Source organism: Podarcis bocagei (assembly GCF_964188305.1).
Source record: "Podarcis bocagei genome assembly, chromosome: 16".
Taxonomy (NCBI): Eukaryota; Metazoa; Chordata; class Lepidosauria; order Squamata; family Lacertidae; genus Podarcis; species Podarcis bocagei.
Window position 1 is genome coordinate 26,654,071 of NC_138142.1, and position 18,311 is coordinate 26,672,381.

The following is an 18,311-nucleotide window of genomic DNA, read 5'->3' on the forward strand; positions in this document are numbered from 1 at the left end:
CTGCTTTTAACATTTTTTTTTATAATTTCCTTCTTTCTTTCTGTAAACCACTTTGAGGGTTTGTTTGTTTTTACAATCAAGTGGTATATAAACTTTACGAAATAAATAAGATTAAAAACAAAAACTGGGATGTCAAAATTGACAAATTTGCCTGTTCCTAACAGCTGAATCGTAGGCCTTTTCCACATTCACATTTACTCCATGCTTTCTAGCCATAGATCTGGACTTTTCTGGTCTGTTTCCTAGTGGTTTTTTTGTCCCAGCATTTTCCCCAGGAAAACCCACATTTTACCACTGAATCGGAGCAAACAGCAGTTTATGGAAACCTGATTGCTGTTTGCTCCAATCCAGTGGTTAAAATGCAGGTTTTGTTGGGCAAAGCACTGGGACAAAACCAAAACCAAACCCACATAGATACATAGCAGGAAAGGCCGGACCTGTGTTTGCACACCTGAGGCTGGTGCACCAATCCTGCCTGTTCCTGGGGTGTCAGATGTGGCCATGGTGATACAGACCTTACTTAGGGACCTTGTTGAGATTCCTGCAACATGCTCTATGTGGGGCTACCTCTGAGGAGGTCTTGCAAACTGTTGGTTGGTTCAGAGTGCTGCAACCAGATGGTTGGCTGGCGCCAGTTATAGGGAACTTGCAACTCCCCACCTTATTCCAGAGTCACTGGCTGCTGCTCCATTTCTGGGCAGAATGGCTGCTGAATTCCGAAGAAGTTTCAAAAACATAGTCTTCATGGGCAGCCCCTCATACAATACATTGCAGTAGTCAAATCGGGATGCAATCGAGCTTATTATCGATTACATTTATACACCCCAACTTTCCACAAGAACATACCTGAGGCCTAAAAAGGAGGAACGTTTCACAAGAGACCAAGCAGAGGTGGGGTCTGGGTTTATTGGCTTTCAGAAACACTTTGGGTCACCACAAGGTGTGTTCATATTCCGTTGTGTGTCTCCTTCCGCAAACCCTTCACTCCCCAGGAGGCAAAGGTATTTGCTATCTACCTGAATTAGCTAACGTGATGCAGGACATGGCAGATGGAGAATCCAAGCCAGGAGAGGAGGCAACTGGTTTGAGATGTCTGATGGACAGCTGCCAGGCATGTTCCAGTGCCAAGGAGTGTCAGGGGGGAAAGTGGCCAGAAAACTAGAGAGGAGGACAGTTGTGGGACTCTCTGGAGGGTGGGGAGAAGGGGGGTCCCTATGAATTTTTCAGGGAGTGGAAAGGTATGTATATATTCACAGAACAGGTTTTCACTACAGTGGTACCTCGGGTTAAGAACTTAATTTGTTCTGGAGGTCCGTTCTTAACCTGAAACCGTTCTTAACCTGAAGCACCACTTTAGCTAATTGGGGCCTCCTGCTGCTGCTGCGCCGCCGGAGCACGATTTCTGTTCTCATCCTGAAGCAAAGTTCTTAACCCGAGGTACTATTTCTGGGTTAGCGGAGTCTGTAACCTGAAGCATCTGTAATCCGAGGTACCACTGTGTTTCTGATTTATCTGGAGAGTGGGTGGCAGTGAGGCCTGGACACTGTGTCTACTGAGTTGGGTAGATCTGGCCTCTGAAAAAAACAGATACCATGTCCACCCTTCTGTTTTTTCTTAATGGGTAGACCTGCTGTCCAGCAGCAGAGACGTCCTGTCTGGATAACACCTTTCCACTAGCAGCTAAAGCCCTCAAAGTGAATCTAGTCCAACCCCCCTGCAGGAATCACAGCTAAATGAATGCTGAAAAAGGAGTCCAGTAGAGAAGCCCAGGAACAATGAGCAGCTTTGGTGAAGAAGTCCTTCCAAGGCACCTGCCACATTGCCAGCAACCCACGGAGGTTACAGCTGAAAGGGTCCAAGAGGGAGAAGCCCTGGTGCCGCCTGAGTCAGTTCAGCATCCTTCCCTGAGTCCATGCTTAGTCCAGGGGAGTCTTTTCCTTCACGGTGTCCCCACCGCCTGGGCTTCATCAGTGGTGGGTCTGCTGGTCGGGCGGCTCAACGTTAAGCTGTACACGTTGGTCAAGAAGGTCTCCCAGCTTTCCCGGAGAGCACGATTTACCTGCTGCGGAGGGGCAGGGAGCAAAGAAGGAGAGTTAGAGGGTCTGGAGGTTTTCAAATCTGGATACGTTATCTAGCCTTGCATTGGGCAGCCAGATAGGAGGCAGCTTGCGGGGAGGCCCAGCTGCTTCCTTACAAAGTCTGGCCAAGAAGAAAAAGCTATGCCAGGAAATTAAAGGCCCTGTTTTACAGTCACCTTGTAGTCTATCCATTTCATAAGATTTCTATACCTCTCTATTGCAAGGGGGATGACGACACAAAGTAATTTAAAGAATAAAATAATGCAATCGTCAATAAAAAACAAGCTGTATAAAACATTAAGAAAATACAGTGGTACCTCTGGTTACGTACTTAATTTATTCCAGAGGTCCATTCTTAACCTGAAACTGTTCTTAACCTGAAGCACCACTTTAGCGATTGGGGCCTCCCGCTGCTGCTGCACGATTTCTTTTCTCATCCTAAAGCAAAGTTCTTAACTCAAGGTACTATTTCTGGGTTAGCAGAGTCTGTAACCTGAAGCGTATGTAACCTGAAGCGTATGTAACCCGAGGTACCACTGTAGTTAAAATCAAAGGAAAGCTAAAACCACGTCAGCATTCTATGTACCTGGGCAGGCTAGACTACACAAAAACAAAACAACAACTTATTATTTATACCCTGCCCATCCGGTGGGTTTCCCCAGCCACGCTGCTAAAATGTTTTTATCAGGCACCAAACAGGATACAGAGAAGGCGCCTGCCTGATGTCAATAGGCAGTGAGTTCCAATGTCTGGGTGCTGCTACACTAAAGGATAAATTCCTTAAAAACGCGGGAGAAGTATTATGTAGCACCTGCAACAGTGCCGGTTCCACCTGTTGAAGCAGCCGAGTGGGTGCATATGGGGCATGACAATCTCAGAGAAACTGGTCCCAAGTTCTTAAGGGCTTTATATACAAATAGCAACACCTGGTAGCACATTGGCAACCAGTGCAGGTCTCTGAGCTCAGGTGTCACATGCTGGCAGGGTCTCACTCTGGTCAGCAATTGTGCTGCAGCATTCTGCACTAACTGCAGCTTCTGGATCAAATGCAAGGGAAGCCCCACACAGAGCCCCACATTACTCCAGCGCGTGTGGGTGTGTTACGTGTCTGAAAAGACAACCTCTTGCCTGCAGGAAGTAGTGCTGTTAACCACCCTGGGATGTTTTCTCTGCACTCCGCTGGCCCTTAAAGAGCTACTGATGATAGATATGTGGACTTCATGTGTCAATCTCGTGTCTGATAGAGATTTACCTCCCTCCCATAGGGCTGGGCGGTGTTATTGTCCGAAACAGGTTTGAAGTCCAAATCATATCGGTTTCATGATCTTTTCGCGGTGCTTAGCTGGTCATATATTCCGATGTTGATAACCAGATATCGCCCAGCCCTACACTACCAATTCCTGGGAAGCACTTTTCGGAGCCAAGTTCTTCAGCTCAGTTAAGAGGCTTTTCTCTGGAAGAGGAGGGGCTGCAGCTCAGCATCTCCCTGGCATGCAGAAGGTCCCGAGTTCAATCCCTAATGGTGTCTCCAGGTAGTGCTAGGGATGTCCCCTGCCTGAAACCATGGAGAGCTGCTGCTGCCAGCCAGAGTGGGTCATAGCAAGCTAGATGGATGAATAGACAGGCCCCGTTCTCTATCTTGCTCTGCTGGAATTAGCTTGTTCGGGGAGGACAGTGGCTCCTGGAGGAAGACAGCAACATTTTTCTTTCTGGAAAATGGTTCTTAAATAAATAAATAAAAAATATTCATGACTACATTTACCCTGTTCCTTAGCTGGAAAACGTTCCCAGAGTGGTTTGGCAAAATCACTGCCCAGCTGAGGCTCTTGGCTTGTGCCTTGATGCACCAGGACCCTCAGAAATAAGGGATGTTAAAAGCCTGAAGCTTTCAAACACCAGACTGTGTTAGGATTCGCCTAGACTTCCACTTGTCATGCTGCATTTCAGCGGGAAAATCCACTATTTACCGCTGAAACAGAACAAATGTCAATTGGTTTTTCTGTGGACTGCCATTTGCTCTGTTTCAGTGGAACGGAGTGGGTTTTCCCAGGGACAAAGAGGAGGCACAGGAGGAGAGCATCGCCTCTTGGATCTGTGCTTTTCAGGCTGTTTACACACTATGCCTTTAAACCACGTCCAAAACACATTCTTTCACTCAAAGAATACTGGGCGCTGTAGTTTCTTAAGCGTTGCTGGAAACTGTAATTCCGTGAGGGGTAGAACTACAGGGCCCAGAATTCTTTGAGAGAAGGTAGGGTTTTGAAAGTTCTTTAAAACTACAGTGGTTTCTCGGGTTACATACGCTTCAGGTTACATACGCTTCAGGTTACAGACTCCGCTAACCCAGAAATAGTGCTTCAGGTTAAGAACTTTGCTTCAGGTTGAGAACAGAAATTGTGCTCCGGCGGCACAGTGGCAGTGGGAGGCCCCATTAGCTAAAGTGGTGCTTCAGGTTAAGAACAGTTTCATGTTAAGTACGGACCTCTGGAACAAATTAAGTACTTAACCCAAGGTACCACTGTATACAGTAGTATGCATACAACCTTGACTCTCCCAGGCAGGCAGTTGAAGAAGAATTCCCAGGTTTCTTTTTGCGCAGTGCCCTCTAGTGGGCCAGTCCGGAAGATGAAAAAAGCTCCATTAGCTACGTGGGCCCTGGTCCCTTGCATGCAAAAGCAGCACAGAGTCTGGTGGAATGTGCAACACAGGTTTCGCCCCATGCCACAGAAAACCTCCCCTGATGGACTGCTGCACATCAGGCTGCTGGCATAGGCACAAGGGCTGCTATGCTTGTTTTAGCATTAGCTGGCAATGCTAAATGCATTGAGGCCACATTCACACCATCCATTAAAAGCACTTTAAACAGTCATTGATTCCAAACCCTCCCTGCCCAAAAATATATATCCTGGGAGCTGTAGTTGGCTGATGGTGCAGCGAGTTGTTAGGGGACCCCCTCTTCCCCTCACAGAGCTACAATTCCCATAGGTCCCTGTGAATTGAGGGGAATAGGGGTCTCCTAATGATTCAGACAACTTGAATATTAGGGGGGAAGGGTAACAGAGGAAGGGTAACAAATTTAGAACACTTAATTATAAAAACAGCATAAAATACAGTATAAAAACATGAACAACAATAAAATTCAAAATTCAAAAATCAATTTAGGGGAAATAAGCATTAAATAATCCCCAGGCCTAGCTGGTTGAATTGGTCCTACTTGGGCCAGTGAGGAGACCAGGGGAGAATTAGCTGTGGGGTCTCAGAGTGGGTGATCTTCATAAAAGGGGTAAGCCCCGCACCGCATAATCAGTCACATGACACAGTGCACGCACACCATTTGAATGGCAATGGCAATCAACTAGGGAGGGAGCGATCCCCTCACATATTTTATGCCCACCTGAAGATCCCTTGGCCCCTAGGAGTTAGCTTCTATGCTCTGAGCACCGTTAACAAACCATAGCTTCAGGGTTTAAAGCAGCACCATGGTGCTTTAAATGTAGGGTGTGAATGTGGCCTTTGAATCCTTGCCCTCTGCCCTAACCAATGGAGCAGACTCCTCCTCAGTGAAGGCTCAAAGTTTCTGAGGGCCATGCGCAAGACACCGTCCATGGGGCTTCCACCTGACCATGCCGCCCCTTGGTGCCAGGCCGCCTCCCCACACTTTCTCACCTGTTTACGTTTCTTCATCCTGCCACCTGCTTTGCCGTGGGCCTCCCCGATAAGCATCTGCCCATCGCCAGGGCCAAGGGAGTGGGCTGCTTCTCCCATCGTCGCGGCCTCCTCTCCCCTGGCCTTCTGCAGCCTCAGACTCGTGGCTCTCCTCCCCCAGCTCCGGGCAGGTTTCGGTTGGGCCTCTTCCTTGTTCTTGGGGACCAGGCCGTGCCCCCCGAGAGCAGCGTCTCCAGACCGCCTGGCGGGATCTGCCTCCTCCAGGTGGTCCCATGAGCTCCCAGAGGAAGGATCCAGGAGGCTGGGGGACTTGGACCCCCGCAAGGAGTAGGCCCTCCGGAACGTCTTGCTGTTGGTCATGCCTGGGTGTGACTTCTGGAGCCGGCGCTGCCAAGCTGGTACAGCTGATGTTCTGTCGCAAGCTGGTCTGCTGAGCGCGTGCTTTTTCCTTCCTCTTTTGTGGGGTGATTCAGCCTCGGGTGAGAGAGAGGAGGAGCTCTCTGCTGCTAACCCGAACCCATCACTTTGGACTTTCTGTGCAAGCTTTCTTATCTGGTTCCAGACCCACCCACCCCCAGCAGCACGAAAATGAGAACAAAACTCCCCACTCCTCAGTGATATCTGTGTGGGTGCAAAGGTCAGCATGGCCTGTGATGATACACACCGCAGGGCAAAGAGCAAAGAGGTGACATGCTGGCTCATGAAATTAGGTCTGGTATGGAGAAAGTGGATCAGCAAAATTTCATCTTTCTCCCTCCCTCCTATCACTAGAACCTGTGGACATCCAATGGAGAAGAATGTTGGAAGATTCAGGGCAGAGAAAAGGGTAGCACATAGTTTAACTATGGAACTCACTGCCACAGGAGGCAAGGATGGCCACCATGGATGGCTTTAAAAGAGATAAAGGCCATCGATGACTACTAGCCACATGGGCTATGTTCTTACTCCATGCCCAAGGCAAGAATGTCTCTGGAAACCAGAGTGGAGCTTTATTGCGCTTGCTGCCTGCTTGCTGGTTTTCCACAGGTCTCTTGTTACCACTGTGAGAACAAGATGTCAGACTAGATGGGCCCTTGGCCTAATCCAGCAGAGCTCTTATGTTCCTAAATTGTCTTTGTTGTTTGTACTTTTTATTTTACATTTAATATTTATTTAAAAAAATAATAATAATGCAGCTCTCTGACTAGGCGCTCCTGGTAAAATATCAAACTCTTTAGTGTGGTGAATCAAGCATGTCTTAATAAAATGTCCCTCTGTTACCTACAGGATCAAAAGACACTCCCCTCACACACACATCTTCCCATGGAGAAGAATGGCCTCTGAGCAAAGAAACTAGGGCTGTGTGCCCTCAAATGGCTTCTCCTTAACCAGTAAGAAGGCCAGGAAGAATGGCCCAAGGTGGACACAGCAGCCAGTTCTGCTTCTTTTCCTGTCCACAACGCATCAGCTGGATGGGGTAGCAACACTTTGAGCCAGGAGGGAGGGACAGAGGAAGGAAACGTTCCCGCTTGACTTGAGTCAAAGTCACAAGGAGCTGATGAGAGAGGCGATGCAGGAAGTGTGTGTGGACATTGTGACCAGCTCAGTCCTAGAATTCTGGTGTCAAGAGAGAGGGAGAAAAATGTTAATCACAAAGCTTTCTGACCTTCTGCTGGCTGCCTTCTGCCACTGCGACAGTGTCTGACTGTGCTCTACATCAGTTTCCTGTTTTCCAGCTCCCTTGAAGTAACATTTCAGATCTTCTAGGTATACAAACCTATCACACCCTACCCACATATTAAAATAAATGAAGGAGGCTTTTGCCCTACTTGGCCCTAGCAAGAATTGCAGGGGTGGGGATGGGGATAATTCACAAAACAAATGGTGCTCCCAGAGTTAAAAACAAGCCCAGACACCCCCCCCATTTCAGCTTTTTGCTTAGCTTTCTCTAATTCTTAATTTAAAAAAATGTAATAGCAGCATTGAAAATGAATAACAATGATTAGGGTTATTAATAGCTATTACATTACGTTGAGATGTCAGTTTATTGCTAATTTTAATTTTTTTTAGGTTTTAAATCAGTATTTTAAATGTTTTTGCTGAAAATGTAATCGTTCTTTTTGTAAAATACTTTTTTTTTAACAAGCCGCAGTACGTATATCTCATTTCATGAAATAAATAAAACCTCGAGCATTCCACGTGCAGCACCTGCCACGTCTAGTGTCACGCGCATACACTATTCGCTCTAACCCCTTGGGAGGACTATGCTCCGCCTCCCTCAGCTCTGGCAGCCAATCAGCGACCACAGCTCAGGCTCATCCTCTTTCGTCAATCTGCGCGTGCATTCCAGCAATAGGAGGAGAAGGAGCCTCCAGGTGGCGGCGAGAGGGCGGAGACGCAACCAATGGAAAGTCTTGGATCAACGGGGCGGGCAGTACGCTCGGAGGGACGCTTTCCGAAGGAGACTGGCGTGGCGTACAGCCAGTAGCAGCAACGCGAGGAGGCGGACTGGACGACAGCCAATGAGGAGGCGCGCAGAGGCCGGGTAGGCGTGGCACGCGGCGCGAAGGCGCCAGGCTTGAAACTGCGCGTGAGTGACAGGAGGGAGGCGGGTGTCAAACAGTGGGCGGGGCCGCCGCGGGGAGGGCCACAGAGGCGTCTCCGGCGGCAGCCAATGGGAGGCCAGAGAGCTACCTAGGCGGCGAATCGCAAGCGAGATGGGCGGGGTTGCGGCTGGCCCGGTGAGGAAGCGGAGCCAGGCGGCGCCTGGCAAGGAGGCGAGAAGCAGCGAGCGGGGAAGGCAGCGCGGCGGCGGCGAGCAGAGCGGGTGGCGGTGAGTACTGACGGTAGGCGGCGATGAAGGCAACGGCGGAGGCTGGCTGGGAGGCACGTGACAGCCGCGTCTCCTTGACGTCACGGCCGGCTCCCGTGATGTCACTGGCGCTCTCCCTTCCACCGCATTGGGCCCTCCCCTCCCCCACCGCAGCATTCCTTCATAGGGTCTTTCTCCTTGTTTTGCTCAGTTTTTCTTCCTCCTCCTCCCTTTCGTTTCTTCCCATGGAGGGTCCTTTTTGACCCAAGTTGGGCGTTTAATTCCCCCGCGCGGGAACCTGCCTCTCAGTCCCCAGGCTTGATGCCCTCTTTCCTTCCCACCCGACGTGAACCCTCCCCCACCAGCCTTCTTCCCTTCCTGTTCTTCCTTCCTAATTGAGTGATTAATTGATTTCTCCCACAAAACCAAGACATAACTTGCTTCTGTTTCCCACTGACCTGTTATAAGGACATCAGGAGAGCTTGGCTGCGGCAGGATGAGACCAGAGGCCTATCTAGAACTGCGGCCAGCCCCATGATCTCCACCCACGCCCCTGTGAAAAGCCCCTCTGAGCAGTGCACATGGACAACAACCTCTCCTCCATTTCTGTTCTCCAGCCACTGGTATTCAAAGGCAAAGGAAATTCTGGCTCCGACCATTGCTCCATCTGGCTCAGACAGTGGGAAACCTTTATTCTGTCCCAGGGTTGCATTCTGTGAGGCGCAGCCTTCTGGCGCCCTCATACCAGTGGTGACTGGGGCCAGGGCAAAAGTGAGTGGAGCAGTAGGTGTGGATCTCTCCTCAGGTTTTACAGACGCTTACCTCTCCATCTTCACTTCAGGCAAGCAAGAGACACCATCACAGTTCAAGTGCACTTTTCAGGCAGATAAAAACACTGAAAAAAGGGGGGGCATAGCCTGAGTAGCCCTCCACTAATAAAGTTTAATGTAATTTATTTTAGATTCCTAAATGGAGACATAGGAAAAATTGTAGAAAACACAAGCATCAACATAACCTAACATTTGTCCTAGCAAATATATAGTCATGTAATATATATTACAATAAAACTATCATCTTACCATTGATCTCAGTTGACCAGCCTTTCTCAACCATAGGTCCTCAGAAGTTGTTGGACTACAACTCCCATCATCCCTAGCTATCAGGACTAGTGGTGAGGGATGGTGAGAGTTGTAGTCCAACATCTGGGAACCTAAGGTTGAGAAAGGCTGGTCTACTCCACACTGACTGGCAGAGGCTCTCCTGTTTTTTTAGATAGAAGCTTTTCTCTAACCCTAATGCTGATTTTCTTTCTCTCGATCTTTTCTGCCCACCTGCACATTTTGAGGGTCCTTTGCTCAGTGGGAGAGCAAATGCTTTGCACACAGAAACTCCCAGGTCCCCTTATTGTTGAGTTGGTTTTGTTTCCAGAGCAATTGAGTAACCAGCAACCAAATTTTTTAAAAAAATCTTTAGACAAATTCATGGAGGTTAGGGCAGCCACTTGCTACTAGCCACAATGGCTATGTTTTACTTCCAGTGTTGGCGACAGTGTGCATCTGAATTCCATTTGCAGGGATTCCCAAGTGGGGAGAGGGCTGTCATATGTTGGTGGACAAGGAGGGGCTTGGTCTCATTGGGCCTGCAAAGGCAGTGAGGATGTTAAGTGATTGGCGAGCCCATGAACTGTAGATAGAAGGAGAATGTGTGCACCTGTGGTTTGCAGTTCGTGCAGGCAGGCCTGTTGAAGATGAGCCTGTTTTCATACCTGAGGGCTGAACATTTTTGTGTTTTAAATTTGTGCACTTAAAACAACAATCCTTGAAGCTATTTTCCCCCATTATTATTGTTCTTTTTGGCATTTTTATCCTACTCAACAGCCAAATAAGGCTCCCAGAGTGGCTTACAATGAGAGGACTGTCTCTGCCCTGAAGCTATCTAAGGGGGCTTCCATTGTCACTATTTTTAGGTGGGTTTCAGTTACACACTGGCACACTCAGGTTCTGCAGTTGTAGTGGATTGAGCTTTGTTTGACAAAGCTGTTTCCACAAAAGATCAGACGTCTTGCAATAACTGATGAAGCGGGGGGTGGGGGGTGGAAATCATTGCAAAGTGGGTGAGTAACACTTGCTTTGATGCAGCACTATCTAACCTCCCCACAAATTAATCAGAATGATACCCAGCATAATCTAATCTCCCTGCAGATTATCAGTAAGAATGCTCAGTAAACAGAATGTCTGGAAGTGCTCTGCTAGACATGACACAAAAGGAAAAGGGATTGGGAGGGAGGAGGAAAAACCTAGCCCAGCTTTTTCCTGCAAACAGCAGGAAAGGAAGAGCTTGGAGAGATAGAGGGCAAAGTTTCTGGTATTTTAATTTTTATAATTTTGTTGTGCACTACCTTGAGGGGCAAATGGACAAGTGAGATGAAACATTGATAAAAAGCAATGCCACTATCAAGTTCAACATGGCTGCCACATTGCTTCTGTTCAGATTTCAGTGCTCCCTGCTTTCCCTGTTTCATAAGAACTGGGTGGTCTCAGGGTGAGGTTATTCTTACTGATTTGCCTGCATCTTTGGCCAAAATTTTGTCCAGACACCCCCCTCCCTTTTGCCCCTTCCACCCTGGCAGGGAGGTGTCCTAGCGGGGGACATCCTTCGAGCCCCCTTTCCAGCAGGAACACGTTGTCCAAGTGGAGCGGAACTAACATTTCCCAGCCAACTGCTTGGCACAGCCATGCTTTTCTCAAGTCTGTGCATGAAAAGGAGCCTGACGGCAATACTTCTTTTGGAAAGATGTTCCTTCCCATCCTGGCTTGCAAGCCAAAGCTTGTGAGAAAACGGTGCCTCCAGGAAAACAAAGACATAGGAACGTGTGATCTATGATGTGCGTTCTGAATGAGAACCTCTGTTTTTACCTTTTTTCCTCTGGAGAATGCTGTGGCTCAGTGGAAGGTGTATCTGCTTTGCACGCACAAGGTCCCAGGTCTAATCCCTGGTGTCTCCAGGTAGGGCTGGGGGAGTTACGTCCCTGAAATCCTGGAGAGCCGCTGCCAGTCGGTGTAGGCAGTATTGAACCAGATGGACTGATGGTCTAACTCGGTATAAGGCAACTTACTCTGTTCCTGCTTGTAGTGGTCCAGGTAGACCTGGAAGCACACAGGAAGTGTCTGATGAAGGAGGTGAAACCAGCGGAGGTAATGAGACAGGGTTTGGTCTGAAGCCGCTTGTCAGCATAGCGTGCACTTAAACCATGCAACTTGCTTCCGCGGGAGGCAGGGATAGCTGCCAAGTTGGATGCCTTTAAAAGAGGAATGGGCAAATTCATGGAGGAGAAGGCTATCAATGGCTGCTAGCCACGATGGCACTGCTCTGCCTCAACAGTCAGAGGCAGCAATGCTCCCGAATACCAGTTGCTGGAAGTCACAGGAAGGGAGAGTTGCTCTTGTGCTTGGGTCCTGCTTTTGCATTTCCCATTGGGGTACCTGGTTGGCCACAGTGAGAACATCCAGCAAGCTGTTTGTATAATATTCTGATGCAGATGTGATTATTAATAATCATTCTAGCGTAGTCATTCCTAAGCCTTTGCATGACCAGGGTCTTGTGAGAACAGGATGCTGAACTAGATGGGACATTGGCTTGCTCTGGTAGGACTCTTCTTCCCTTCTTCAGTAAGTCCCAGAAATGCAGTAATCCAAGTTGGGACAGCTTAGTTGGTAGAGCATGAGACTCTTAATTTCAGGATTGTGGGTTTGAGTCCCACATGGGGCAAAAGATTCCTGCCTTGCAGGGGGTTGGACTAGATGACCCTCACAGTCCCTTCCAACTCTTCAATTCTGTGGGATGCTGGCGCTGTGCTTCTTTAAGACGATTCACCCCCAGGAACCCCACTAGTTCTTCCACATTCCTCTTCCCTTCTTTGATGGCAACACTCCAACCGCCAAATGTTTTTCTCCAGGTAGAGAAAGTGTCCCAATAACTTGCAGCAACTGACAAAGAGATCATATTTTACCTGCCAGTGCTTTCCTAGTGTCTGACTGAAAGGCAACAGAAAAAGTTCTTGCCTGCTGGCCGTGACATAACTCAGTCACTGACTTAATCTCAGCTCTTTTCCCTCTGTCCCTGCCCACAGTGGTTCATTTTCTGTGTATTTTTGGCTGCTAATCTTGTTGTTTGCATGAGTGAACGTGGGGAGAAGTAAAGGGCCTTTGCCCAAGAGCCAGCCGAGGAGAGACGTCACCTGGCTGCATCTGGCACGGGAGATGTTTTGTTCTGAAAACCTGGAAGCGGGTAGAGAATATCTCTTGGACTAGGTTAAATGGAGATTACTTGTTTTGGCGGGGGGCATATGCTGTAGCCTTGTGGGATAGTTGCATTTATCCAAATATCCCTCAGTGCCCACTTCGGGCTAGTGGGCAGCCGCTGGATTTGTGCTGCAGTCGTGAGTTGCCTGGGGCAACCGGCTGGTGTTTGTTTTGAGAGAGAAAGCTCAGCTACATGAACCTTTGGTCTCATCCAGCAGGGTCATTCTTAAGTAAGGATTCTAGGCCTAGTGCTGTCTGCCAGAACACACGTGATGAGACTTTTCTCTCTCCTCCTCCCTCTTAAAAACCAGATTTTCTGCAAACTTTGGCTTTTTGCCTGCATTCTTGAGTTGCCTGGTTGTGTGCCTGTGGAACCACTTCCCTCTCTTCCTTCCTCCTCTACGATTGTAAGTTATTGTATTTCAGTGGGTCTTCTCAGTGGTGGCACCCACCCTGTGAAATGCCCTCCCATCAGATGTCAAACAGATAAACAACTATTTGACTTTTAGAAGACCTCTGAAGGCAGCCCTGTTCAGGGAAGCTTTTAATGGTTGATGTTTTATTGTGTTTTCAATATTTTGTTGGGAGCTGCCCAGAGTGGCTGGGGCAACCCAGTCAGCTGGGCGGCATACAAATAATAAAATTACGATGATGCCAAAGCCCCCCTCTGTCTTCTGGTGTCTTGGGTGCCAATGGTTCTTTAGAAATAAATATTAGTAGGGGTTTTCCCATTCTACCCCCATGACACTCAGCAACCAGTCTTGGATTGAAAAACTTTAGTCAGAGTGGCCCTGCTGGGCTTATATGTGTTTTTCTGCCTCCGCAGATGCAAGAGAGCTTGGATTCCACCCCGCTCTCCCCCAGCTTAGCTCCATGCTTGATTATTACAGGAGAATGATTGTGCAAACACACACACACACACACACACTCCTCCTTTGAAAAACTCGCTTTCAATTGACATTTGTGTAATTTTTCCAGAGAGGGGGAAGGAGCTGTCTCCTGGGTCCTGCTGTCTGACTGTTTGCCAGGGACCGGAGCCCTTCCTATTGGGGCCTGGCTGCTCTGAAAGGGAGCACGTGATGCTTGCTAAACTGGATTTTCTTTTCATGCGGCAAAAGCATGCTTTGGGGAAAGTGTTGCGGAGGGGGCGGGCAGCTCTGCAGGGAACCAGCATTGGCAGAAGCACCATCATTGCAGGCAGAGTTCAGGGCTGCAGTTGAACCAGCCGAAAATTTGTTGGGAAAGGAGATGTGGAGATTATTCAGTCCGAACTCTGCATTAATGTGAAGAATAAAAAAGTGAGGGTGTAGGGCTCTGATTCAGGCGGCCTGGTGGCTTCGGTTATAAGGAAGGCCGTACTGGGGCCTTTCCAGAAGCCCACCGTTGTTCAGCACCCTGTCCCAGCAGCTGGCCAGATGCTCTAGGGAGCTTCCAAACAGAGCAGGAAGTCCTCCTCATCCTGGTTTCCCTTTTCTGCATTTTTTTCCAGGTCTAGAATATCCTCTTCGAGGGGAAGCAAGTTCACATAGTTTGAGGAGCGCTTAGTTAAATTATGGAACTTTCTCCTGCAGGAGGCAATGTTGGCCATCAACTTGGATGCCTCTAAAAGAGGATTAGACCAATTCATGGAGGAGAGGTCTATCAGTGGCTCCTAGCCAGGATGGCTATGCTCTGCCCTCCTTCATTCTGCCCTTCTGAATCTCAGTTTCTGGAAACCTCAGGAGGGGAGAGTGTTGCTCTGGTGATCGGGTCCTGCTTTTGAGCTTCCCATTGGGGCATCTGGTTGGGCCACTGGGAGAACAGGATGCTGGACTCCATGGGCCACTGGCCTGATCCAGCAGGCTTTCTTTTTGTTCTCATCATTGACTTTGCTCTGCAGTGGTAAGCTGAATGTTCCAAGAGTTGAAAAAACAAAGGGAAGTGTGGAAAGGTTTAGTGAGATTAAAGTGGAAAGGGACCTTTGCCTTTCTTCCTATGATAAGAGAACAGTGTGAGTTGTGTAAGATTGGAGGCAGGGGCCTCAACAAAAGGGAAAGGGGAGAGGATTCCACCTTGCCGGAAAAAACCAGTCTACTAGCATTAAGAGAGCAAGTTAGTGCCCTGCAGATGTTTTAGGCAGAAACCTCAGTCAGCCCTAGCCGGCATGGCTGTGGCTGATGGGAGTTGTGATCCTAAGCGGGACTACAATTGATGGCGAAAGTCGTGGACACAAATGGCCATGCTGTCTAAGACTAATGGGAGCTCTAGTCCAAAACTACAAGGTCAATAGGAAGGCTGACCTAGAGCAGTGTGGTGCCATTGATTGACTGATCACATTTATATCCCGCCTTTTTCTCCACGGAGCTCAAGGTGGCACACATGGTTCTCCCTCCCCATTTTATCCTCTCAACAACCCTGTGAGGGAGGTTAAGAAGCAGTGACTGTCCCAAGGTCTCCCAATAAGCTTCATAGCCGAGTGGGGAATTGAACCCTGGTCTCTCCTGGCTCCAACACTCGATAACCACCCTGGCTCTACACTGGACTACACTACCACTGTGACATCCCTGGAGACAGATCTGGGAGCTGATGTTCCAAAGAACTTGTACTCTGTTCTGAATGGCTCAGAAAACAACCTTTACTACAAAGTGAGGTGGCTGAGCTGGTCTCGTGAGTGAGCTTTGGCCACGGCTCAGCCAGCCTTCCTTGGATAAGCCCTGCTTACACCTCGCTGTTCCAGATGCCTCTGTAGTTAGATGCTGCCCAACTTGTCAAAATCACAGCAGCCAGGCTTTGGGTAGGACTGTGTGTCCTGAATGCTAATTTGTCTCCACGTCTGGAAAACCTGTACTCTGTGACCTGCATGAAATATGCAAAATGTATCTGCATAATTCCTTTTTGGTTTGTATACTCTGCCATTAGGGATTTTGCATAATGTGTTCTGTGACAAGAACAAGAAGTTGGGTAAGGATGGAAATTGAAACGTACTGCCGCTGAAATGTTCCAAAGAGATGAGTGAACAAACTTTTAATACCACAGTGGATTAAAAAAAATGTTTAAATGACATAGAATAAAGGAATGAATATGAATGCTTTAATATAATAATAAATACCATAATTTGGCCACGTGAGTGCCTAATCCACAAACTAGTGTTCTTGTGACTGCTGTTTGCCTAAAACCAAACACTTTTCAGCCCAGTGGGTCTTCTTCTGGTCCAATATGCTAACCGCTCATAATGAAATGCACAAGTAATAGTCCTGCTTATGTGTTAAGAAAAAATAGTATCAAAAGTGGTATTCTTACAATGGTTGTGCCCAATTGCATGTCCTTTTGGGGCATCTTCCAAAGTTCTCTTTTGCAGATATCAGCTAGTCATGGGAAGATACAATATGCTAAGGATTATCAATGTATTTGGATGCCTTTGTATGATTTTACTGTTTTAACATGTCAGTAAAGGCTAGTAGTAGTAGCAAAGTGAAGCACTGCACCAATCCTCAGCCACTGAAAACTCTGTTCAGCCAATCAGCTTCCTGACTTTTTAAACTTTTCCGGGGCTAGAAACCTGGTTCCCACAAGAGACTTGAGCTGATGCGGAGATTAATCCTGCTTGTCATCTTGTCACAGTTGCTTTAGACTCGGGGATCTTCTTGTCACGGGCAGTGACAGGCCTTCTCGGGTGTGTGCCAACCTAATCTGGCTCGATATATTGAGCAAAGTCAGATCTTCTGTGTCCACTGTCTTCTTTGGTGCACAGAGACCATTTCAGTCTCTGAATCGTTACAAAAGCAGCCCCTGTTCTTGAATGGGATCTTGGTAGATCTGCCCTGTAGGCAGGAAAATGTTAAAACAGGTCACAGACATGGCGTTTCACCTTTGAATTGCTCGCACAGGCGAGCAAGAATGAAAACATTTCCGTGTAAAACAGGCTGCAGAGCAAGGGCCACATGCCAGCCGTGAGGCCTAAGATGAAAATGGGTGGAGTAGTGGATGTGTTTCTTAACTTCACCCCTTCCCTGTGCTATTCATTTCAAGTGCCATCACACTGTTTTAAACAGTCATGGCTCCGCAAAATGGATGACGGGTACTGTAGCTTCTTAAGGGTGCTAAGAGTTGATAGGAGACTCCCCTATTCCTGTCCCAGAGTTCCCTGTGGGAAGGGATTGGCTGCTGCACCACTCTGGAAATTGTAGCTCCGGGAGGGGAATAAATAGGCTTTCCCTCAGAACGCTCAGCACCTGTAACAAATAGTTCCCAGGATGCTTTGCGGAGTGGAAGCCATGATGGTTTAAAGTGGAGTGACGCTGCTTTAGTGGAGTGACGCAGATAAGGCCTTTGTGGCAGGCTGCATTTTGGTCGTGTGAAAGTCAGAGTTTTCCACACACTCCTCCCCTCCCCTGATCTCTCTCCATCTTCCAAGCAAGGCAAGCAAGAAATCCAATCCCACTCAGATGACACATTCTAGCCAGGCAAAATCACTCAAGGTGGGGGCATGGAGCAGGCCTGAGGGGAGGCCTGGAGGTATAATTATCCGTTGCTGTTTGTGTGTTGCCACAGTTTGGGTGACATCCCACACTGTCTGAGGCTGATGTACCTCAAAACACCTGGGGTGGCACGTGTATCTCATTATACGTGTAATCTCACTGTATACAAGTTGTACTAGTGACAATAAAGTAAAGTAGGCGGATCTTGTGGTAAATGATTCAGAAGCATGGCGTGAGGATGTGCTTTGGCTGACCCGTAACTTATTTCATTCCTCCTCATTCCCACAGGCCACAGTTCTGCTCTTTTGAACCCAGGACATCAAGCTGGGCGTGTGAAGGGTGGCCAGGATTGGACCAAATGCTCTAGAGGAGGACAGTGGCCTTGAAGGTATGTTTCCTGTTCAGCTAAATCTCTCTGATGAACTGATAATAATAATAATAATTTTTATTTATACCCCGCCCTCCCCAGCCAAGGCTGGGCTCAGGGCGGCTAACAAGCACTAATAAAAACAAGTTGAATGAACACAACTTAAAAACAAAATTAAAATACAACATTAAAATATTGAAACATTAAAATATTAAAATGTAGCCTCATCGCAGGAGGCGAAAGGAAAAGAAAAAAGAAAGAGGGGGAGGGAATCAAATTGGCTCCAAGCCAAAGGCCAGGCGGAACAACTCTTGTCTTACAGGCCCTGCGGAAAGAAATCAGACCCTGCAGGGCCCTGGTCTCATGAGGCAGAGCGTTTCACCAGGCCGGAGCCAGAGTTGAAAAGGCCCTGGCTCTGGCTGAAGCTAATCTAACTTCCTTAGGGCCTGGGACATGTGGGCCGACTAGCCTCAGGCTTACTCCAAATGGTCATGAACTGGGTAAGAACGGACACCATTAAACTGTGGAACTCGCTTCTGCAGGAGGCAACGATGGCCTTCAGCTTTAGAAGAGGATTCAGTGAATTCATGGAGGATGGGGCTATCGATAGCCCAAACAACTATGCTCTGCCTCTACAGTCTTGAGGCAGAA

General features: G+C 48.1%; 2 protein-coding genes across 9 annotated transcripts in view; one reads left to right on the plus strand and one right to left on the minus strand.

Annotated features, from left to right (window-relative positions):
• Window positions 1–883: 883 nt before the first annotated feature.
• LOC308576291 (uncharacterized protein) lies at window positions 884–6,318 on the minus strand. The gene is made up of 2 exons (XM_081175488.1): window positions 5,745–6,318; window positions 884–2,062 (listed from the first exon to the last, which is right to left on the minus strand). The coding sequence occupies exons 1-2, from the start codon at window positions 6,102–6,104 to the stop codon at window positions 1,940–1,942; spliced, it is 483 nt and encodes a 160-aa protein (XP_081031614.1). The 5' UTR covers window positions 6,105–6,318; the 3' UTR covers window positions 884–1,939.
• A 1,929-nt stretch (window positions 6,319–8,247) lies between these two features.
• The window catches only part of PC (pyruvate carboxylase), a 268,658-nt gene continuing 258,594 nt past the window's right edge, over window positions 8,248–18,311 (plus strand). Inside the window, exons 1-3 of one of the 8 annotated variants that reach the window (XM_081175511.1) lie at window positions 8,479–8,556; window positions 13,148–13,243; window positions 17,582–17,681. The gene's annotated coding sequence lies outside the window, so the exon portion shown is untranslated. Of the gene's footprint in view, window positions 8,269–8,468; window positions 8,570–11,658; window positions 11,730–13,147; window positions 13,244–15,459; window positions 15,610–15,672; window positions 15,692–17,054; window positions 17,294–17,581; window positions 17,682–18,311 lie in introns of those variants that run through there. The other 7 variants (XM_081175517.1, XM_081175510.1, XM_081175512.1 and 4 more) reach the window with 7 other exon arrangements.